General features: G+C 40.5%; 1 protein-coding gene across 1 annotated transcript; it reads left to right on the forward strand.

Annotated features, from left to right (window-relative positions):
* The first annotated feature begins 1,188 nt into the window (after positions 1 to 1,188).
* LOC109701107 (cyclin-dependent kinase 4 inhibitor B-like) lies at positions 1,189 to 7,696 on the forward strand. The gene is made up of 3 exons (XM_074052638.1): positions 1,189 to 1,415; positions 4,129 to 4,417; positions 7,333 to 7,696. Exons 1-3 carry the CDS (start codon positions 1,290 to 1,292, stop codon positions 7,377 to 7,379), a joined length of 462 nt encoding a protein of 153 aa, XP_073908739.1. The 5' UTR covers positions 1,189 to 1,289; the 3' UTR covers positions 7,380 to 7,696.
* The last annotated feature ends 16,537 nt before the right edge of the window (positions 7,697 to 24,233 follow it).

The raw sequence follows: 24,233 nt of genomic DNA on the forward strand, positions 1-24,233 counted from the left end.
AATTCGTTTAGCTAGGATTTTCTAAATTCCAGACCTATCGTGGCAAGGGTTGAGTTGGGGAAAGCGAAGAGTGCTTCACAGCAAACAGATATTACCTAGCTTATGAACGTAACTGTTCTTAACGTCGCTATGTTGCAGCAATTGATTTAGACTCACAACAGCCTCATACAGTAGGGGCTACTTTCAGCCACCTTTTCATATCTTCGAAAAATGCAAGGTATTTCCAATAGAAAATAGCTGGAAGGGGACTCGGGGAGCGGCCGGGAACAGCCGGTGAGCACGATCTCTGAATCACTGCACAACTCTGCTTCTAAAACATTGAGCACTTTTTCTGGTCTAGGAAGAATGACTTATTACCAAAAGTCTGTCCTCCTAAAGACACCTTCCTTTACTTTCCTATTTGTTTAGGGGGGTGATTCTTCCCTGTACACATCAACTGTGCCTAATCTTTTCAAGGACCAGACCTTACCCAGGCATTGCACTCCTTTCAGAAAAACCCTCGCCCAGACTTCCGTTTTGGTACCGGGAAGGGAGCGAGGAGGCAGGCTGGCCGAGTTGCCAACATGAATTCTTTAAGTAGGATTTCTGGCATTGTAGATCAGCCTGGACCTTGAACAAAAGGCATGAGAGGGAAGTATGTTATCTGAAACAAAGCAACGTCTCAAACTTAGTTAGTATGGGTAACACCGATTCTCAGTTGGACTCTTACCACGCGGGATGGGGGGGCGGCGGGGGGCGGCTTTGAGGTTTCTTCAGATTAAAAGAGGAAGCAATCTAAACGCTTGGTTTGAATTTGCAGTGAAGAAGCCCGCCTAAAATTTTCAGTGAAAAAGCCCGCTTAGCTTTTACTTTTTTTTGTAATGCCAGGGTATCGATGGGGCGGGGGAGGGGGAGAAGAAGGAAACGGATAGAAATTTAGTCTTACAATGAAGTAGCTCCGAGAACCACGTGCGCCTTTTTCTGGGCGGCCGGAAGACGCCTCGGTGAAGAGGTGTGGCCGGGGGCGCGCGCCCGGGCGCGGCGTGGCTCGGCTGGGTCGGCTTCGGGCCGACACCCCTAGGCTCGCCCTCGAGAGCGGCGAATTCGGGGGTGTCACGTTCACTTGGTATTCAAAGCGCACAGCGCCTCCAACGGTGGAAAAACGCGAGGGCGGGAGATCAAGTGTGGGGGCCCCGTTTGGCCAGCCAGGGAGGGAGGGCTCGGGGGCTGGTCACCGCAGGGCGGGGCGGGCCGCCTGCACCGGGCGGCGGAGGAGGGCGGAGAGGGAAAGTCTAGATACCCGGAGCTGCATGGAGCCCTCGGCGGACAAGCTAGCCGCGGCTGCGGCTCAGGGCCGTGCGGAGGAAGTGCGGGCGCTGCTCGAGGCTGGCGCGCAGCCCGACGCCCCGAATCGTTATGGTCGCAGGCCCATTCAGGTAGGTCCGCGTTCCAGCGGGTCCGCAGCGGAAGAAGAGGACTGCGGGCCACTCTGGAAGACGAGGTTGGCTGCGGACTCCGAAGCAGATAGTTCTTGACCCTGGAAAACAACGCTTTCTGGGGTGGGGTTGGAAAGAGAGACCGCGCGCTCAGGACTGGGGAGGGCAAAGAAGGAATGAGAAGGCACAAGGAGTATAGGTCTCCAAAATGCTGCGGAGATGGAAGTTGTTGTATAAGATTGAGGTGTGCTCTTTATCAGATACAAAATTTGCGAACGAAGAAATGAATTTCAAAAATGATTGGCTAGGACCATTAACCCTGACCCATGAATGGAGTTTGTCGTCTTCCTTGATAATGGAGATTTCATTGGAAATCTGCCACCGTGCATGTTGTAATAAATAGCGATTGAAATTATTCAGCAGCAACTACATATTGTGTTTATTTTTAACTGAGTAGGGAGATTGATGCTTGTACGAACTTAGTAAATAAAGATAAATATATGAAGAAAAACAGTGTTATCTCGCTCGAGATGTCCAATTAGTTACCATTAGGGTGTATCCCAACAATTTTTGCTATTTTTAACTTAACTGATATAGTTTAACTTACTTGAAATAGAGTTTTCAATTTTTCCCTCTACCCTCCGGTTCTATGGGGGTAGGAACAAATGGATTTTTGTTTCGTTTTTGCTTTTACAAACTTTCTAAATTTCAAGCTAAATCCCGAATTCTTTCTGACAGTCAGTGTTATTCCCAGTGGTGACCATTACTTCTGGTTCTAAAAAAGAAAAATTATATGAAACAAGTGCATACTGCAAAAATGAGCATAACTAGACAAAGGGAAGTAACTCCAGTTTCAACTTCGCACACTGCACAAATAAGTCTTCTTCCCTGAATCTATGCAACATAGAATAAATCTTACACACTTTAAAACACGGGTATAAAACTAAAACCAAAGTCCTTTAACATTTGAGATTATTTGAAGTTCAAGTATGGAGACATTTTAAAGGTAGACAGACTGGGTGACTGTACAAGGTTAAGCATGAGTCCTTTAAAAATAATCTCATGATTCATAACGATACAGAGTCTGGATTTTGAGTTCTAGAATATGTTAGAAAACACATTATTTGATTAAATACAAAAATGAAAAAATAATTACCTTTGACTATTATTTAGTAGGGAGGGGAAAGAGGAAATGGCTTTGTTTTAGAACCTTAACCAAATTGCTGTGTAATACAGAAACAGTTTATAGAAAATTTAAAGGACTAAACTTAATTTCCTATCAAATAGATTGAAGAACTCTCCAAACATTCATTTTCTTTTTGCTTTGGACTGCTATTATGACTTAAATATTTTAATGTAATCACTTTTCAGCTTTTTCATGCCATAAAGTATGTAAAAAAAACCCTTTAAGGCCAGTTTTATGACCAAAATGAAGGATTTTGTTATATACACACAATGCACAACGATATTTCTTATTGTAATTGAAATTTAGTTAATTTGTATTTTTCCTTGTTCTTTCTTTTTATCATGACATTTTAGCTTGTTTGACATAAAGGTAGCTACACAAGGAGTTTCCTTATGATATATATGTATGATATATATATATGATATATATATATATATATGATATATATATATATATATATATATGATATATATATCCCCCCAACTGGTTTATCTCCTTTAATTTTCTTCATTCTACCTTAATCTCTTTCTTGTGGCAGTTTCAGTCAGTTTAAGATTTCTATATTATTTCTTGTATAGACAGTATATCAACCATATTCAAGTTCTTTTTTCCTTCTTTTACCCTTCCTCTTCCATGTGTGACCTCCCCCTAGTATGACCAGTGTTTCATAATATTACTACATTTATATTAGGTCTATATTCCACATATGAGAGAGAACATGAGGCTTTTGGCCTTCTGAACCTGGCTAACTTCACTTAAGATGATGTTTTCCAGTTCCACCCATTTACCTGCAAATGACAAAATTTCATTCTTTGTGGCTGAGTAAAATTCCATTGTGTTTAAATACCACTTTTCTCAATCCATTCGTCAGTAATGGGGCACCTTGGCTGTTTGCATAGCTTAGCTATTGTGAATAGTGCTTGTTTTTTTCTCTTTGAAAACTAAATCAGCTTCACTTTATTCAGGGCAAGATTAAAAATAAAATGATTTATTACGGTTCATTGATGTAGAAAATTAAGTGATTCATATTTAATTGATACAGAATGTCATTAAAAATAGGCAATTCCTCTTTGAACAGTCACTAACCAAATAATGGTTACCCTATGATAATTAAGGTTACTTCCCTTACACACACCTTGTAACAATTACCACTTCTGGGCTTGGATATATAGTGGTAAACTACACAAAATTTCCGATTCTAACATAATTTCGTCTCAAAAGGATAGAAAAGGAAGTTGTAATAAAAGCCAGTTTTTCCTCATCGTTTTGTTGTCTGTGCCTCTGGCAGTGTTGTGTGTAGTTAGTGCTCCTCGAAGGGTTGGAGAATACAGTGGAATTCCGTGTACACTGAAAAATGGAGCGGGTAGAACCTGAGAGGGGCGTTGGTAACTGGAAGCTAATGAAAGACAGACACCCTTGGACTTCTTTGGTTGTCTGCACTGGGTGGAGGTGAGGCTTCCTAAATAAGGTTTCTTTCAGTCAGTCTTGCCTCTACTCTCGCCCTGACCACTGTCCTCTCTTCCCCAGGTCATGATGATGGGCAACGTTCGCGTGGCGGAGCTGCTACTGCTCCACGGCGCGGAGGCCAACTGCCCGGATCCCGCCACGCTCACCCGACCCGTGCACGACGCAGCCCGGGAGGGCTTCCTGGACACGCTGGTGGCGCTGCACGGGGCCGGGGCGCGGCTAGATGTGCGCGATGCCTGGGGCCGTCTGCCCGTGGACCTGGCTGAGGAGCGGGGTCACCACCACGTCGCGCGCTACCTGCGCTCCGCAGGTAGCCAAGCCGGCGCAGTTGCCACGCAAGCCCCCCCAGGTGAGGACAAATGATCCAAGAATTTGAACCCTGAGAGCTTAGTCAAGCTGAACGAACTCTCGAAAGTTTGAGCCCGGGCTCGCTTCAGCTACCACTGGGATCGCTCTTGTCTGAGCGACAGGGAAGATGCAACCTGAAATGATGGACTCACACACATGAAAGCCGATCTCACCCCCATCCCCACCAAACACACACTACCATCCACTTCCCATTCCTGAAGGAGGCTGGAGTCTAGTGTCCCCGACTCCTCTAAACTAGGCATTAGTCGAAGGACTCATTTCCCCCCATTGACATACCTAAGTTGCTGGACCAACTCCACAATTTCCAAATCCATTTGTGCCAGGCACCTCCACCTTACGCAGTGTTTTCCAGAGCTCCTTTAAGGATGTGTGTGTGTGTGTGTGTGTGTGTGTGTGTGTGTGTGTGTGTGTGTGTATCTGGGATGGATACACTTGTAGTCTGCACCGGCAGTTAGATTAGGACCCTTTCTTTTCCTTTTTATCTTAAACTTTCTTTATCTAGGAGATCGCTGAATCTGAGAGAAGCGTATAGCCCCACCCCTCCTTTCAAATCTTCAGTAACCTTGAAGTCTTACTTTTCCGAAGGTCCAATCCCCTCCACCTCCACGCCTGTCTGCCAGAAGTGCCAATTTTACTCGATTTTTCCTGGATAGAGAAAAATTTTTGATCCAAACTATATGAAGCACTATACAAAATTAAAATGAAATTCAAGGTAAAACTGAAATCGTATTTTGGTTCAGAACTGTGGAAAACGGAGTGATAAGAGATGCTGTGAATACAGAAGGCAAAACCTAAGCTGCGAATATGAAGTGAGAGGCTCAAATATCTTCAGTCGGGCCACTCTCTCACTCTCTCCACCTCTAATTTGTAGCTTGAATCCAGAATAGGTGTTAGGAGGAAAAGCCAATCAATGGCGGCACTCCTGGAAGGCGGAGTGAGAAGCGGGAGAAGCCAAGGCACAGAGAGTGAACTGTGGGATTGTACCAACTGAATAATTTCAGTGACCCTTAATAACCAAATATAAGATATCTAACCCTGGCGCGTTTTCTTCTTTTTTATCTTCTTTCCTTTCCTCCCTCTTTCCCTTTCTCTTCAATCCCTCCTCTTCAAGTACAATTACAGGATCCTAGGTGTTCTTGGAAATTAATTCCAGGAATCCCTATGGATACCAAAATTCTAGAATACTCAAGTCCCTTATAATAAAACGGCATGGTATTTGAACATAACTTACACCGTCCCCCGCCCCATATAATTTTTTTTAATGTTTTGCTGTGCTTGGAATGGAACAGAAGGCCTGTGTTTGCTAGGCAAGCGCTCTACCTCTGAGCTACAACTCCTACCCGCCTCCTGTATACTCTAAATCATCTCTAGATTACTTATAGTACCTAATACAATGCAAGTAGTAAGTGGATAGTTGTTACACTCTAGTATTGTTTAGGAAATGATAAGAAAAAAGTTCAGTACAGTCGTAATCGTGGTAAACCTAACAACATTTTCAAAGGGGGTTAGTTGAACCCACAGGTAGGAAACCTATGAATACCCCTCTACATTTTGGGGTGGGAGATAAACGCAGGACTAGGCAAGCACTCTACATTTTTGTGGGGGGGGCAGTTCTGGAGTTTGAATTCAAGGCCTCTTTGTGCTAGGCAGGCTCTCTACCGCTTGAACTACTCTTCCATCCCTTTTTACTTTACTTGTTTTTCAGGTAAGGGTTTTTGTTTTTGGCCCCTGCCAGCCTAGACCTCCATCGTCCTACTTATGTCTCTGCATAGCAGTAATGACGGACGTGCACCACTGCACCAGCTTTTTCGTTTAGATAGGGGGTCTCTTTCGCTAACATTTTTTTTTTTTTTTTGCGTCGCTGGCCTTGAAACTTGATCTTTTCCATCTCTTCCTTCAGAGTGGCCACTCAACAGCGATTCTTTAGTAAAGACGTCCTTTGGGTTGGCTGAGTGGCTTAAGTGGTAGAGCATCTGCCTATCAGGCCTGAGGCCTTGAGTACAAATCCCAGTTCCGCCAAAAAAAAGAAGAAAGATGTCGCTAAGTGATCAACCTCATTCTAGTTGCTGAGGACACAAAAGTGAAAAGGACAAAACAAGAATCCTGCTTTCATGAAGTTTGGGTTCTGGGAAACAGACTTTAATCTGTAAGCAATTATATTTTTAGACCGTAAATTTATAAAGTCTTTGAGGCGAGTTAAGTGTGAACAGGAGAGACTAAATAGAGTTTAGAGAACCTGAGTAAAAGGGAAGTAACCATTGGAGGTAGCGAGAATCTCAAGTGCAAAGATTGTAGCAAGAATAACCCTGGAAGATTAGGCGGACCTACGACCTGGAGCGTGTTGGCCGGGAGATTAGACAGCAGAAACCAGATGCTGCAGGGACCCTGTAGATTAAAAAAGCGCATCCGTTTTGTTTCACAAACGACAGGAAGCCATTGACGGGTTTGGGGAAGGGTGTGGAGTCAGAGGCTAAAGGAGAACCAGTTTCTCACACTGTGGATCTGCCCCAGAGCCTGCTGTGCCCTTTGGTCACGCAAATCACTGGCTCTTTCTGCACCAGGTGCAAGAAGTGCCTGGAGATGTGAAAAGGGGAGGCGACATCTTCAAGTCCGACTTCTTGTGCGATGTAGGGCAAGGACTTGGCATTCCTTATATACTCCTTGTCACGTGGAGCGGCCAGACCAGCAGTCCACGCACTGCCTGTCCAACGAACAGATAAACTCAGAGAATGACCCTACATCCTGGCTAGGCGGATATGGAGAGAAGGCGAAGCCATTCGCAGAAGTTGTTCAAAGCCTCCTGAATACCCAGCGGTGAAAACAAGATCTGAGGAAGGGGTGGACCGCAGTCTTTGACTTCTGGTTTCTAATGCCGGTTTTCTCCTCTCTTTGCAGACAGCCCTGACGTAGATCGTCAATCCAGGAAGGCAGAAGAGTCCTAGAACCTGTCCGACGTCACCCAATGCTTCCCTGCTTGCTTAAAATTGCGCTTTTTAGCCGGGCGCTGGTGGCTCACGCCTGTAATCCTACCTGTTCAGGAGGCAGAGATCAGGAGGATCGAGGTTCGAAGCCACCCCGGGCAAATAGTTCGCGAGCCTCTATCTTGAAAATATCAATCACAAAAAAAAAAAAAAAAGGGCTGATGGAGTGGCTCAAGGTGTAGGTCTTGAGTTCAAACCCCAGCACCGAAAAAAAAATAATGCTTTAAAATGCAAATTGCTCTTTTACATAAACTGCCTTCCCTCTTCCTTAATTCCCATCACCATAAAAGGTATATTTAAAAAATCAGTATTCCTGCCTTTTCATTGCGAATTTTCTGGGCTGAGTACCCAGTGCTGAGCTCATATCTGTGTGGACACTTCCTCTTTCTTGCCTCACCCTCACCCGGCGCCAGCCCCAGCGCTGTTGCCTGTATTACAGCCATTTAGAGAACTAAGAAAGCTCAAAGGGGTTACATGCTTTTCTCGGTTCAAAATGCCGGCAAACGGTAGAGTCAGGACTCTAATTTTAAAAATAGTTTCCATTAACTCATTTATTCAGGCAACATTTATTGTCTATTATCGCATTGTGCCAAGGATATAGAGACAGAGACGCACATCAACTAATCACAAAATACATGACTGGAAATTTTAACTCCAATTTCACTGAATCACAGACATTTGTGATATTTGCTCTCTCATGTACCTCTGAAGTTAGAGTATGACACACCAAGGATTGTAAGGCACCTGCAGATGTTAGAGATGATAAAATATCAAAACCCCCAAGACTCAGAATCGATGAAATGCAGTTAAAATAATGGATGGAAGGGTACTCCAGGGACCCTTCGGTTATTGCCCAGCTACCAGTAGCGAATATCAGGAGGTTTGGGTATGTTGCTCAAGTGGCTGTTACCAAATGTCACCCACAGCCTAGGCTCTCCCTATGCAGTGGCTGGAATGGGGGTCTGGCTTCCCCTCTGAGCTCCACCTTGATGTTGCCACTGACCCTGCCTTGCTGTTACCATTGACCCTTGTGCAAAAATGCAACTCTAGGTTTCTCTACAGAACAGGAGATGCTGCAGGGATGTGGCTGAAATATCAGCTGTGCTGCAAGACACTTCTGTCCACCTGCACCATTGCTCCATTATTTAAGTTTATTTATTTACTTATTTATTTATTTATTTTAATGGAGATGTACTCCTCACAACATAAAAGTAACGGTTTAAAGATGTACAATTAGCAGAGGAGGGTGGTACATGCCTGTAATTTCTTTTTTTTTAAATTTTATATTATCTTTATTTTGCTATGAGAAAAGTATTGTGCTTTTAGTTATCATGTTTGCTGTGTTAAAATACTTCTCATTCAGAAAATTTTTCTGATTTCTAAATTAACTCTACAGTACACATACAATAAATATGTATATTATACATATGCTATTCACGTCAGGTATACTATACATATAATAAGATACACACATGTTAATTTTCATATATATTTATTATTATTATTATTATTCATATGTGCATACAATGCTTGGGTCATTTCTCCCCCCGCCCCACCCCCTCCCTTACCACCCACTCCGCCCCCTCCCTCTCCCCCCCACCCCCTCAATACCCAGCAGAAACTATTTTGCCCTTATCTCTAATTTTGTTGAACAGAGAGTATAAGCAATAATAAGAAGGAACAAGGGTTTTTGCTAGTTGAGATAAGGATAGCTATAGAGGGAGTTGACTCACATTAATTTCCTGTGCATGTGTGTTACCTTCTAGGTTAATTCTTTTTGATCTAACCTTTTCTCTAGTTCCTGGTCCCCTTCTCCTATTGGCCTCAGTTGCTTTTAAGGTATCTGCTTTAGTTTCTCTGAGTTGAGGGCAACAAATGCTAGCTAATTTTTTAGGTGTCTTACCTATCCTCATATCTCCCTTGTGTGCTCTTGCTTTTTTCTTGTGATCAAAGTCCAATCCTCTTGTTGTGTTTGCCCTGGATCTAATGTCCACATATGAGGGAGAACATAGATTTTTGGTCTTTTGGGCCAGGCTAACCTCATTCAGAATGATGTTCTCCAATTCCATCCATTTATCAGCAAATGATAACATTTCGTTCTTCTTCATGGCTGCATAAAATTCCATTGTGTATAGATACCACATTTTCTTGATCCATTAGTCAGTAGTGGGGCATCTTGGCTGTTTCCACAACTTGGCTATTGTGAATAGTGCTGCAGTAAACATGGGTGTGCAGGTGCCTCTGGAGTAACCTGTGTCACAGTCTTTTGGGTATATCCCCAAGAGTGGTATTGCTCTGATCCAAGAGTGGATCAAATGGTAGATCAATGTTTAGCTTTTTAAGTAGCCTCCAAATTTTTTTCCAGAGTGGTTGTACTAGTTTACATTCCCACTAACAGTGTAAGAGGGTTCCTTTCTCCCCGCATCCTCTCCAACACCTGTTGTTCGTGGTGTTGCTAATGATGGCTATTCTAACAGGGGTGAGGTGGAATCTTAGTGTGGTTTTAATTTGCATTTCCTTTATTGCTAGAGATGGTGAGCATTTTTTCATGTGTTTTTTGGCCATTTGAATTTCTTCTTTTGAGAAAGTTCTGTTTAGTTCATGTGCCCATTTCTTTATTGGCTCATTAGTTTTGGGAGAATTTAGTTTTTTAAGTTCCCTATACATTCTGGTTATCAGTCCTTTGTCTGATGTGTAGCTGGCAAATATTTTCTCCCACTCTGTGGGTGTTCTCTTCAGTTTAGAGAGCATTTCTTTTGATGAGCAGGAGCTTGTTAGTTTTATGAAGTCCCATTTGTCTATGCTATCTCTTAGTTGCTGTGCTGCTGGCATGCCTGTAATATCATATACAAGGAAAGAGGAGGCTGGGGCAGGAGAATCCTGAGTTCAGGCCAGTCTGGGCAAAATAGCCAGACTTTGTCTCAGGGAATAATTAATTGGCATTTGGTAGTTCACAGTGTTGCTCAACCATCACTCTTATCTAGTCCCAATACATTTTCATGATCTCTAAAGGAAGCCTCATTAAGCATACCAGCTATTTCTTGCCCCCGGAATCTTATTTTGTCTCTCCAGATTTACGTATTCTGGATATTTCATAAGAATGGAATCACACACTATGTGGTCTTTCATGTCTGCCTTTTTTCATTTACCATAATGTTTCTGAGGTTCATTCATGTTGCAGCTTGTATCAGTGCTTCTTCCCTTTCTAATGGCTGAATCACATTCCATTGCATGAGAATATTGCAACTTGTGCATCTATTCACCTGGTGATGAATATTTGAGTCATTTACACGTTTTGACTATTGTGATAATGCTGCAAGGAACTGGTACAAGTATTTGTTTTAATACCTGTTTCTAATCCTTTCTTATATAGGCTTAAAAGTAGTATTGCAAGGTCCTAAAATAATTCTGTATTTAACTCTGAGGAACCACCAAGCTGCTTTCCACAGGAGCTGCACCATTCAACATTTCCACCAACAATGTACAAGGGTTCCAATATTTCCACATCCTAACACATTTTTGTTACTTTTCAAAGAACCATTCTAGTGGATGTGAAGTGGTATCTCACTGTGGTTGTGATTTGCATCTCCTTAAAGAATACTGATATTTAGCCTCTTTTCATGTATCTATCTGAAACACATGTATATTCTTAGGAGAATTGTCTATTCACTTCTTTGCCCATTTTTAAATTGGGTACTTCTGCTTTTTGCTTTGAGTTATAAGAGTTATTTGTATATTTGACACTAGATCCATATATATATATATATATGTTTTATCACTTTTTTTATGTGTGTGTGTGTGTGTGTGTGTGTGTGTGTTGCTAGGTATCAAACTCAGAGCCTCTCTTACATGCTCTTACATGATAGATAAGTGCAATGCAAATATGCTATACCCTAGTCCACTTTCTTGATTGTGTCCTTTGATTTATAATACTTTAAAGTATAATTAATATACTTTTGTTGTTGTTGTTGTTGTTGTTTGTGTTTTTGATGTTGTACCTGAGAATTCATTGCCAAATCAAAGAACATAAAGAGTGCAGAGGCCTTAATCCCAGCACTCCAAGGCTGAGGCAAGAAGATTGCAAGTTCAAGATCAGCTTTGGGATTGCAAGACCCTATTTCAAAAACAATAAACATACAACAACAAAAAAAACCCTACCCTTAATTTTTTATTCTATAACTTTTTATTTTTAGCTCTTATACTTAGGACTTTGATCCATTTTGGTAAAATAGAAGATTTATATGATCTGAAAAGAAATCAGAGTCTGGGACTACTTTGATCCCTTTTGGGTTTTTTTTTTTTTTGACATATGATCTAATGAAGGGTTCTAATTTAATTGCTTTGATGTGTGTTATTCAATTGTCCCAGTACCCTTTTTAATGAGACTATTCCTTGCCAACTGAATGCTCTTGGGATTCTTGTCAAAAATGAATTGACCATCGATGTATTTATTTATTTCTGGATTCTCAACTCTAATCCATTGGTATATGTGTCTATCTGCATGTCAAATTTCATACATTTTGAGTGCTGTAGCTTTGTAATATGTTTTGAAATTGAGTCCTCCAAATTTGTTCTTTTTCAAAGCTGTTGCTCTTTTTCAAGATTATTCTGGGGGCTCCCTGCAATTCCATAAAATTTTAAGATCAGCTTTTCCAATTCTTCAATAAAAGAGAAGAAGGTCATTGGCACTGTGATAGGCATTTTATTGACTACATAGGTAGCTTTGGGCACTGTTGTCATCTTGACAATATTAAGTCTTCCAAATCCATAAACACAGTATTTCTTTCTAGTCATTCAGGTCTTCCTTAAGTTCAGCAATATTTTCATAGTTTTTAGTGTAAAGCTACTGCACCTACTTGGTTAAATTGATTTCTAAGTATTTTGGTTTTTTTGATTCTATTGTAAATGGAATTTTCTTAATTTCCTTTCTAGATTATTCATTGCTAGTATATAGAAATACAGCTGATATCTATGCGTTGACTTTTTATCCTGCTACTCCGTTTGTTTATTAGCCCTAATAGTTTTGTATGAGTGTGTGAATTCTTTAGAATTTTCTCTACATGCCATGCCATCTGCAAAGAGGACGCTTTTTATTTCTTTTGCCAACTTGTTCTAGTTAGAACTTCTAGCACAATATTACTTCTACAATTTTAAATAGAAGTAAAAACAGGCACCCTTAACTTGTTTCTGAATTTGGGGGAAAAAAATCTTTCAGCTTTCACTATTATGATTTTAGCTTCCTCACCCCACCCCTAAAGGCCCTTAAGCAGGTTGAGGAAGTTCTCTTTCCTCCTAGTTTGTCAAGTGTTCTTTTTTATTTATTTTTATTTATTTATTTTTATTATTCATTTATTCACATGTACATACATTGTTTGGGTCGTTTCTGCCCCCTGCCCCCCTCCCTCACCCTTTCTCCCCTTCCCCTCTCAGTTCCAGGCAGGTCCTGTTCTCCCTTTAATTACTAGTTTTGTTGAAGAAAAGAGACAAGCATAATAAGGAAAACAAAGTGTTTTTGCTAGTTGAGTTAAGGATAGCTATACAGAAATATTCCTAGCATTGCTTTGGTGTACACGTGTTATGACCCATGTTGATTCATCTCTAACTGATCTTTACCTTCTTTTTTGTTTTCTTTAATCATGAAAGGGCATTTGGATGTTGTTAAATTCTTTTTTTTTTCATCAGTTGAGATTTCCATTTATTTTTTCTTCATTTTATTAATATGATGTTCTACAAAGGCTGATTTTCATATTGAACCCCTTGCATTTCTTGGTTTTGGTATATAATCCTCTTAATATACTGTTGCATTCAGTTTAGTAGTCTTTTGTTGACGATTTTTACATCCGTATTTATAAGGAAATTTTGATCTGTAGTTTTCTTATAATATTTTTATCTCCCTTTGGTACCAGGATAAAGTTGACTTCACAAAATAAGTTAAGAAGTACCTAATTTATTATGAATGTCATGAATCTGTTCAGATTTTCTATTTTTTTCTTGAATCAGTTTTAGTGGTTCATACGTTTCTCTGAAGGTGTCTCTATGCTGGGATGTAATTATTGACATTGCTGTATTGTCTTATATTCCTTTTTGTTTCCTTGAGGCCACTTGTCGTGTTCCCATTACACTGCCTTTAAGTTATTTTTTTTTTATTCAGAAGTCATTTGTTTAAACTTTTGACTATTTTCCAGAGCTCCCAACAAAAGTCAATTCTGACAGTTTTTGCATGAAGGGACAGGCCATTCACAGAGCTCCGTAGTCTGTCGCTTTCCCTGATGTTACTCGTAATTTTGTTGCTTGGTTTAGGGTAGACCCGTCAATTGCCTCGGGTTCCTTCTTCTATAGATCCCTTGCCTTAGCGGCCCAGGGGCTGCGGGGCCTTCCTATTTGGGGAGTATTTGCCCCGCACCGTTGTACGAACCTCTCTAGTCCCAACACTCAGCTGTCTCCCTCCAAATGTTCTCTCCTGCCTCTTTCCCCCTTCTGCTTCGGAGTTCTGGATTCGCAGCCTTTCGGCTTCTTCCTGCCAGCAGCTCCGCTGTGGTCTGGGCGTCTAGGGGAGCGCATCCGCGCGCCTACTTGAAGGCCCAGAGCCTCAGCCAGACAGAGCTATTCCCCGGGCCCTTCTGTGGAGATCTGCGGGGAAGGTCTCCTCGCCCGCGGCCCCCACGTCCCCAGGCACACCGAGCACGTGCGTCCCGGCCACGCGACTTCACGCAGGGACTTGGAAACTCGGCGACTAAGCTCGGGTCGCAAAAGTGAGGGGACTGGGGACTGCAGCCACCCGGGGACTCCAGCCTACTCAGACCCTGACGATCCATTGACCAATGGAGACACGACAGTTCCGGAGCGAGGGAGGCTCCCAGCCCGCACCCATGCGGGAAAGCTGCGGGATGTTGGGTGCTTTCCAGTGACGACACTAGAAACCTCAGAACCAACCAGCCGGAAGTGGAAGGAAAAGGCAACGACGACCCAAGGAGATTCAAGCTTTCCTCGCGCGCCCCGACGTGGCGACTTTGAAGCCCGCGAGACCCGACTGTCACCCCAGGCCTGCCCGATGCGAAGGTACACACTTCCGCTCCTTCCAGATGTCAAGTGCATGGTTTAAGTAATCAAGTCAGTAGGAAACAAACGTACTTCAAAATGAACACGTTATTATTTCCCTTTTTTGAACTTTTCTTTGAGTGAATTGTCTTATAATATCTTGGTTTTCTGAATCTCAGTTTTCTCTCAAATAGCTAAGAGTTCCATTTGCTGAGAATTTAGTCTTTAAAAAAATTTGTTTTTGAAGTTTCTGGGGATGGAACCCAGGACATGTTAGGCAAGCACTCTATCACTGAGCAACATGCACCCTCTAGCTTGACAATGTCGTCTTAGAGAATCTTTTTGTTTTGTTTTGTTTTAAATCAGAGGGCATAGCAACCAAAACAAGAAGTCTGAGAACACTGCACATACATTTTCTGTGGGCTACTATTTGAGAGTAAGCTGGAGCTCTACCGCTTGAGCCACACCTCCAGTCCCTTTTGCTCTGCTTACTTTGGAGATGGAGTTTGCGAACTGTTTGCCTGGGCTGGCCTGGAACTGCGGTCCTCCCTTGAGCCACCGGCGACCAATTTACTATAAATATCTGTTAAGTATTTCTGAGCAAACTGAGAATAAGAATTCCTTAACCCCTGTCTCATTCAACTGTGTAATGTGGCCTCAGAACCTGATTGCACTCATTCCTAGAAAAAAACAAATGAGTTCTGGAGGGAAACAAGTGAACAGTTTCGAGTAATCTCATTCCTTAACTCCTTCAAGAAATAACCATTCAGTACCTACTCTGTGCCTACACCGTGCTTGGCAGCAAGAGTAAAGGCCTCACCATTTATCTCAAAGATAACATAAAAACAAAAGCACAAGTACTGGTGTTCATAAATCTTCCAATGTTCTGATGTGGTTGCTACCTCCTGCGGAGAGTGTCTCCTCCACATACACCCCCGCCCCAACCTGGAGAAGTAAATTAACAGATCGGGTCCCTCTCCCTTCCCCCTTCCGAAACCTTGATTTGGAAACCACTGCCAAAAAAAGTTTTCTTTTTTTTTTAAATGAATTAATATGCCAACTTTATCTTGAGGAAAGTAACTATAGGTATTTTTTTCTTTATTGGAGGTGGAGAGAGAGAAAAAAAATAATACTCCTTACAAATCATTGAATGAAATGCTTTTGTTGCTGTAAATGATTCATGTGAAAAAACTTTGCACTTAGCAACTCAGGAAGTAAATCTTAGGATTCTTCTCCCTGTAAACCTCCAGGACACCAAAACTGATGAATTATTATAGACCTTTAAAGCTATTTTAACATGTAAATAGTTTGTATCAAGATTTAAATGGGAATAGTGAAGTCAGATAGATTTAGCTTTCAAAATCAAGGAGTTTATATATGGGGAAGTGAGAAAATGAGTTCTCACAAAGCTAAATAATCAGAGATGGGTACAGTAGATCAGCTACGTATAAAGTAAAATAGAAACACATGCATTTTACATTTTCAGTTGGAAAGTAGTACTGTTCCAGGAAACCAGGCAGTTGATACAATGGTGCAGCTCCTAGCCAAGGCTGAAAAAATAACTCTTGAGTGCCTGTAGGCAAATTATATTGATTTTTCTTTTGTTCATTTTCTTTTATCTTTTCTTCTTTCTTTGTTCTTTTCCCCTTCCTTCCTTCCTTCCTGTGAACTTACTAGAGAGACACTCTACCACTTGACCCACGCTCCCAGCACTTTTTGCTTTAGTTATTATTATTTTTTAAATATTGGGTCTCATGCTTTGTTACCAGGGGCTGGCCTCAGATCATGATCCTTCTACCTCTTCCTCCTTCTTAGCTGGGATTTCAGAGATATACCACCATGCCTGCTTGTTGGTTTAGATGGCTTCTTTGTTGAGGTGGGGTCTCACTAACTTTTTACCCTGGCTGGTCCCGAACTGCAGTTCTTCCAATCTCTGAAACTGGGATTACAGGTCTGTGCCACCATGCTTGGCAAGGTATCAGCAAGGTGGAAGAGTTCTTTATGAGTTATGGCTTTGGTCCATTCTGTTTTCCCTTATCAAAGAATACATACCATTCTGTAAATGGCTAAAATATCAATATGTCTTGGAGACTTTTTCCAAGTCAGAAAAACTCCCCTTTGTCTTTTACATGTTAGCAGGTAGTTTATTGCTATCATATCTCCTTCAGTTCTCTATCATCAAATCTGCCTCTGCCTGCCTTTTATGTTGATACTTGTAAACTAAAAAATTTAAAAAGGACATTTATAATAACCTAAGATGACTCCCCATCTCAAGAGCCTTAATTTAATTATAATTATAATTACAGGTTCCAGGTATTCAGACCTGAAAATCTTTAGAGGTCATTATTCAGTCTGCCATATATAGAAGATGATGCTGGGTTATCCAAGGAGCCTAATGTAGCCACAAGGACTCATAAATGGGAGAAGTTAGAAAAAAGACAATTAGAGAGATGGTAGCATGAGAAAGACTCAGTCCAACATTGTTGGCTCTGAAAATGGAAGGAGGGACTGTAAATCAAAGAACAAGTGGCCTTAAAGCTGGAAAAGGCAAGGAAAAAATCATTCCCTTGAATCTCCAGAAGGAATGCAGACTGTTAACATTTTGATTTTTAACCCAGTAAAACCCATTTTGGTCTTCTGATCTCCAGAATTATAATACATTTGCATTAATTAATTAATTTTCTCAACTATGGTTGAGAAAAATTTATTATAGCGCTGATAGGAAGCTAACAAAGATGGGAAGAATACTTCTATGCCAAACATTATTCTAAGAACAGCCTCAGTAATTTGCTTTTATATCACTTCCCTTTTGAGTGTGTGCAGAATATCATATATCACTAGGTAATTGCCAAGGAAAAAACAGTGAGGCCCCACTATGCACATATTACAATGGCTAAAATCCAAAACACTGACAACACCAAATTCTGCTGAGGATGTAGAGCAACAGGAAAAATCATTCACTGCTGTTGGGAATTCAAAATGGTATAGCCATTTTGGAAGACATCTTGACTGTGTAGCAATTACATTCCTGCTCAAGAAAGTTGAAACTTGCATACAAATGTTCATAGTAGCTTTGTTGATCATTGCCAACTCTTGGAAGCACCCAAGACATGTTTTGATAGGTTAATGGGTAAACAAACTGGCACATTCATACAATAGGATATTGTTTAGTGGTTAAAATAAATAAGCTGTCAAGCCACAGAAAGACATGAGAATCTTAAATGGATTTTGCCAAGTGAAAGAAATAGTCCAAAAGACTGGAAGAAAGAAAGAATTGTTTGTGTTTGGAATTTAGGAGTACACTACATAAAGAGAGTAACTGAGGCACCACCTTGAGACATAAACATAAATCACTAAGAAATACCAGATTTGGAAGTGGTTTTCTAATTGTTTGCTTTTGAGGCAGGGTCTCCCTATGTATCTCAGGCTTGCCTTGAACTTGTGATCTTCCTTCCTCAGCCTCCCAAGTACATGAATTACATGCCCCACCATGCCTGGCTAGAAAGGAGATAACATCAAGCATTTATGATTAGTGGTCACCTGTGGAATGGTCTGTGGTCAAGAAAGACAGAGAGCCTACAAGAATGTCTGCTTTCATTCTGATAGCTTTCTTGTTCCTAGTTTTATTATCCTCATGTTAATTTCCCCCCTTTTTAAACCTAATTTCTAAGGCACCACCCACTGGAAAAGATGTCCTTTTCTGAGAAATTTTTCCAATAAACATGAAAGCTGGCTGAATCATCCACAGCATCGCAAAATGGAGATCAGTGTTTATATACACAGTCAGTGTAATAAAACTCCACCGCTACTTAAATAGCTGTAGAATCAGCTGCGATTGAACTTGATCTATGGTAAAGATTGAAGAAGAATGAAACACATCCCCTGTCTTAAGAAACGTACAGTCTGGTATGGGAGGCAAGACACGAATTGTCGAAAAGTCTATGTAGGCATCAAGTCATGGTACAAAACAATCAAGGTACATTTGTGTGCTACAATATGCTAAGTAACAGACATATAGATGATAAAGCTGCATGTTTAGAGGATGAAAATAGCATTTATGTTGGCACTGTTGTCATGGCAGTAGCACTGAATGTGAATATACATAAAAGTGAATATTAAGGAGAACTGTGATCACTTAAGATTCTATTACTATTATTATATTTGCAGTGCTAGGGATTGACCCCAGGTTTTGCACAAGCTAAGCAAGTACTCAACAACTGAGCTATAACCCCAACCCTTAATTAAAAGTATTAACAAGTGACTATATAACATGACGTGGAAACATCCATGATCCTTGTAGATTGTTTTAATGAAAGTTGTGTGAGAAACCGAAGTCAGCCTCAACCTTACTACAAAAATTTAGGGATTTTAACACTTTCACTCTGGACAATCCTTGTTCTTTCTTTTTAATTGAGAAGCATAATATTCATACAGAAAGATACACAAAATGTAAATATTCATATTAATTAATAATTGCAAAGCAAACACTCATTTTCCAAGCAACTAGGCAAAGAAATAGAATATTCCAAGTTCCAGACATCTTCTAATGTCTTTTCTGACCACAAACCCTCCCTAAATGTAACCTCTAGATTGATTTTCATAATAGTTGCTTTCTTGTTTTCCTTTACAGTTTTACATCTATGTATTCATCCCTAAAATATTCTTCCAGTTTGCCTATTTTTATTTTTATATACCTAGTATATTTTATGTAGTTTTGTTTCTTCTTTTGTTCAACATTATGGAGTTTTTTTTTAATGCATCATGTCTTGGGTTTTTTTTTTAATTTATTTGTTTGTTTGGCTTTACTAGGGTTTGAACTCAGGTCCCTGCACTTGGGCGGCAAGTGCTGTCCCACTTGAGCCATGTCCCCATTCCTATCATGTTATTTTTACTCATGAATAGTATCCCTTTGTAAGAAGATACCAAAAATTTATTGATCTTTTCTACTGTTGATGTTCATTTGGGTTTGTTTTCAGTATGGGACCCCATAGCTCTTTAAGTAGCAGTGGAGTTTTATTATACTAACTGCATATGTATTTGATGTAAGACATTCTCATAAATAGATCCTGGGACACTTGTGTGCCATGGTCCACTATGTAGTCTGGGCTGGCCTTGAACTTTAAGATCTTCCTACCTCTACCTCCTGATTGTTGGAATTACAGACATGGACCACCATGCCTAGCTTTAAACAAGTTGTCAGTATCTTTGGGCTTTATAAATCTGTTTCTGTGAATTCTCACGAATTAGAGAGTGCAGGTATAGAGTGAAGGCAAGTATAGAGTAAATGAGAGGTACAGAACAAAACAGATAGAAGAACATAGCAGATAGCAGATGTAGAGAAAGAATACCCAGTTTCTGAGTGAAACTTTTACCTGACTTTCTGTCCTCTTTCTGTTATAAACTATCTGGAATTGATTTCTATTACAACCTAAAGATTCTGTATTCGTTTGCTAAAGTTGCCAGAACAAAATAACCACAGAATGAGTGGTTTAAACAACAATTTTTTTCCCCTTAAAGTTCTGACAGCTGGAACTCCAAAATCAAGGTTGCTGCTGGTTTGGTCTGGCTCTCTTCTTGGCTTGCAGATAGCACTTTCTCACTGGGTCCACACATGGCTTTTGCTCTATGCACATGTACCCTTGGTATCTCTCTCTCCTTCTGTCTCTCGCTGTACTAGGATTTGAACTCACAACTGCGCTCGTGAGGCAGACACTCTACCACTTCAGCCATGCCTCCAACCCCTTTTTGTTCTGGTTATCAGGCTGGTCATGACCATGATCCTTCTCTGTTAAGCATCCTGCTGTGGCTGGGATGTCAGGCTTTTGCCACTATACCCAACTTTTATCTGTTGAGATGGGGGTCTCTTAAACTTTTTTGCCTGGCATTGGCCTGGAATCTCAATCCTCCCGATAACAATGTGACAGGCACATTGCACCATGCCTAGCAATTTGTTGAGATGGGGTCTTGCCAACTTTTTTCTCAGGCTGGTCTCACACAGCAATCTTCCTGATCTCAGCCTCCCAAGTAGCTAGGATTATAAATTTGAACCACCAGCACCTGGCTAGGGTCTCAACTTTTAATTTAACTTTAAATACTTCATTTAACCTTAATTACTTCTTTGAAGGCCCTGTCCCCCAAATGAGTCAAATTGGGGGATAAAGCTTTAACATAAGAATTTGGGGGGGGGACACAATTCAGTCCATAACAGGTTCCTAATTAATAAACCTAATTGATTTCTCTCTTACTGCTCTTATATTGTCAAAACTTGATTAGATGAAGAAATTCTGGTAATAATATGGATTTATAGAGACCATAGCTGTGGAAAGGTCTGATTTCAACAGAATTTGTGGTGTACTTATTTGAGAAAGTAAGATATCTTTTGAAAGAATCAGCCATACTTGTGAATTCATCTTCTTAAGATTATACCTACTGGATAGAACTTCATATTTTCTCATGTATGTTGCAAATAACTCCTACATTTTTTATAGAGAATACATGTGTACTCAGTAATGTGCCAGTAACTGACAACTAGCTTCCTGGAAAAAAGAAACACACATATATATACCTATTTGTTACATGTTTTGTTGACATAAAGTAATGTATCATATAGCTTACAAATAATAAAATATGCAATACTTCTTATTGTAAATTCCTTATTCTGATTCTCACAGAATGCTCTTACTTATTTTTGCTAAACTTCTATCTTTAGCCAACCTAAGGCTGCAATTGGCAAGTAAGAGTAATTCTGACATGTATGTTGGCTGATAGATCCAGCTATATTATCAAGTAAAATAGAGTAGAATGTCTGAACTTGATTCTCCAGCCCCTTTATTTTTGCAGTGCTGGGGATTGAACCTAGGTACCTCCTGGTCATGCCAGTCAAATGCTCTACCACTGGGTTACAACTCCAGCCATTGGTTTTTGTTTTTTGTTTTTGAGACAGCATCTTGCTATGTAGCCCAGACTGGTCTCAAACTTGTGATCCTCCTTACTCTGCCTCCCAAGTGCTGGAATTTCAGATGTGCACCACTATTACTGGTTTGTCAATCATTGACATGAGTAACTTTTTTTGCTGAATCAGTAAATAGTTTTGAAACATTTGAAGAATTATTATTATTTACATTAGTTACATTGTGCAAAATATATTGCAAGTCAATTTTGTAATTATGAGAATATAATAGAATGCATTCACACTTCCAATGGCCTCTTGATGCAATCAAAAGACATGGGAAGGTCTGGTAGTATGGCTCAGTGGTAGAGTGCTTGTCTTGCATGAGGCACTGAGTTCGATACCCAGCACTGAAAAAATAAAATAAAAAATATATAGTAAGGAGGATATATGAGACAGCTGTTGGCATAAAACAGCATACTGTTTTACAATAAACATTTTTATAAGTAGAAGAAATATACTATAAAATAATGATAAAAGTACAGTATAGTAAATGCATATATTAGTATCATAGTTGTTTATCAAGTATTATGTGCTATACATAATTGTATTGCTACACTTTTATATAAATGACAGTGTAGTAGATTTGTTCACCATAACATCACTACAAACACATCAGCAATGCTATGACATTATGATAGCTATAATGTCACCAGGTGATAGGAATTTTTCAGTTCCGTTATAATCCTATGGAAACATCACCATGCATGCAGTCTACTGTGGACCTAAACGTTGTTGTGGATACATGACTACATTTCCTTAATTTTTGTACTATTCATAATTTAAGAGCAACAGACCTTTTTTTGAGACACTGATTTTCAAAACCAGAGCCTTAAACATGCTAGGAAAACATTCTACCACTGAGCTACATTTTTGGCCCAGCAGCTACAGCCACTTACAAATTAAACCCACAGTATTAATATTTTCTCCATCATATTATAAAGTAGACAATATCAAACAATAACTGATTTGAGCTTTTTCAATATCCATGGAATAAAGATTCGATCCATAACCTATTTCAATATATCAGTTGGGTAACATCACCAAATACAGAGTTGAGAAGGAGTTCCGTCAGGTAGTATCTCTATCATAAACATACAAGGGACACAGCCTCGAAAGTATAGACAGTAGTAAAATACTTAGGAAGTAATGAGTGCTGAGTATTTGCTACCTTTGTTTTAAACAACTTATATAACTTTATCTTCATATAGCTTAATTTTTAATGATAATGATGACTATGTCTAACAACTGGTTTGCAACATTCCTAGTTTTCTATGGTTTAAACAGTTCCCCAAATTTCATATGCCGGAAACCTCATATCCAATGCAACAATGATGAAAGGTAGAAACTTTAAAATGGTAACACCTCCATGAATGATTTAATACCATTAGCTGGAGAATGGGTTTGTTATAAAATCCAGTTCTCCCCTCTTATTCATGTTCTTTTGCCATGGAATGCCTCCTGCCATGTCATGAACTATTACTGTTTATAAATTACCCGGTCTGTGGTAGTCTGTGATAACAGCATAAAAGAGACTAAGACACATTTATGATACTTTGTTATGGAAGCCCTACCAAACTAATACAACAACCCTTGGGCAAAACCCGCCTTTCATTTTAAGGTTTAGGACGTTCAGACTGTGTTTTTTCACGTTCAGGGAATTCAGTAACTGCTCTGTCTTTCCTTGATGGTTTCCCCAACAGCCTTTTCCACCTATTCCCCCAGTTTAAAATTTCTTTTGGTAGTGATGGATGGATAGCTCCTCTTGTTCGTGTACTCCTGGGTTGGGTGGTAGGTTAAGGGCTCTAGTAAGCTGGCAGTTCACCTTGATGCCTTCCTTGTTTTGAGATAGAGATCCGGATGCTAAGATTTATCTGGGTGACCTCCTTACTTCCTACCCCTGCTTTGGATAGAGATGCTGGGCTGAATGGTCTCAGCTGGTCCTTGCTGGGGCCCTCTGGAAGCCTTCAATCAATCCACTTAGCCAAAGGTTTTCTTGGAGGGGTGTGTGTGTGTGTGTGTGTGTGTGTGTGTGTGTGTGTGTGTGTGTGTGAAATTTAGCTTGCTTAGCCACAAGATTTCTTGGAGGTCAGATAAATTTGTGCCCAGCGTGCTGCACTGGCCTGTGAGATAGCCTGCTGTCTTCCCAAACCACCCTTGGATAGATACTAGGCTAAGTGGCTTCCACCTGCTCCTGCTGAGGTGGGCTGAACTGGGAGTATTTGATCAACCAGCTTAGCCAAAAGTTTTCTGGGGGGTGGGAAGGGTTCAGATTCAGCCCACTTAGTCACAAGGCTTCTCGGGGGTGGAATGAATTTTCTCTGGCTTGGTGAGCTGGCCTGTGCAGTAGCTTTCAGGACTGAAAGTGGCTAGCTCATTAGGAATGGTAGTCTGTGGTCAGCTACTGTACAATGGCTTGGGCAAGGCTTCCAATCTGCTCTTGGTCCTCCATCCTGTTATTTTGCATGCAAGGTGACCCTTCTGAGTGGTTCTTGTGGGAAGCAATTCAGGTCTGGACAGGGGAAAATAAAAAACCTCAGGCAGGGGCCCGGAATGGAGCAAGTCTGGATCCACTCCCATGCACCCCGAGACAGATTCACACTTTTAGAGGCTTAGTTAGAAGTTGGTAACTCTATTTATGGTTTGTCCTTATACTGGCACCTTCTTTTTTAGGTGTGCTAACTTGCCCTTATACCCATGAACCTGAGATTTTCTTTCAGATTTGTGGAAACTCAGGGAAGTGGTGCCTGGTAGCAATCAACCATCTTGCCACTCCTCCTCCATCCCTAGTTAATTTCAAGGTAGTACCATCTGTGGCTATCATCTGA

Source organism: Castor canadensis, chromosome 13 (assembly GCF_047511655.1).
Source record: "Castor canadensis chromosome 13, mCasCan1.hap1v2, whole genome shotgun sequence".
NCBI classification, from domain to species: Eukaryota; Metazoa; Chordata; class Mammalia; order Rodentia; family Castoridae; genus Castor; species Castor canadensis.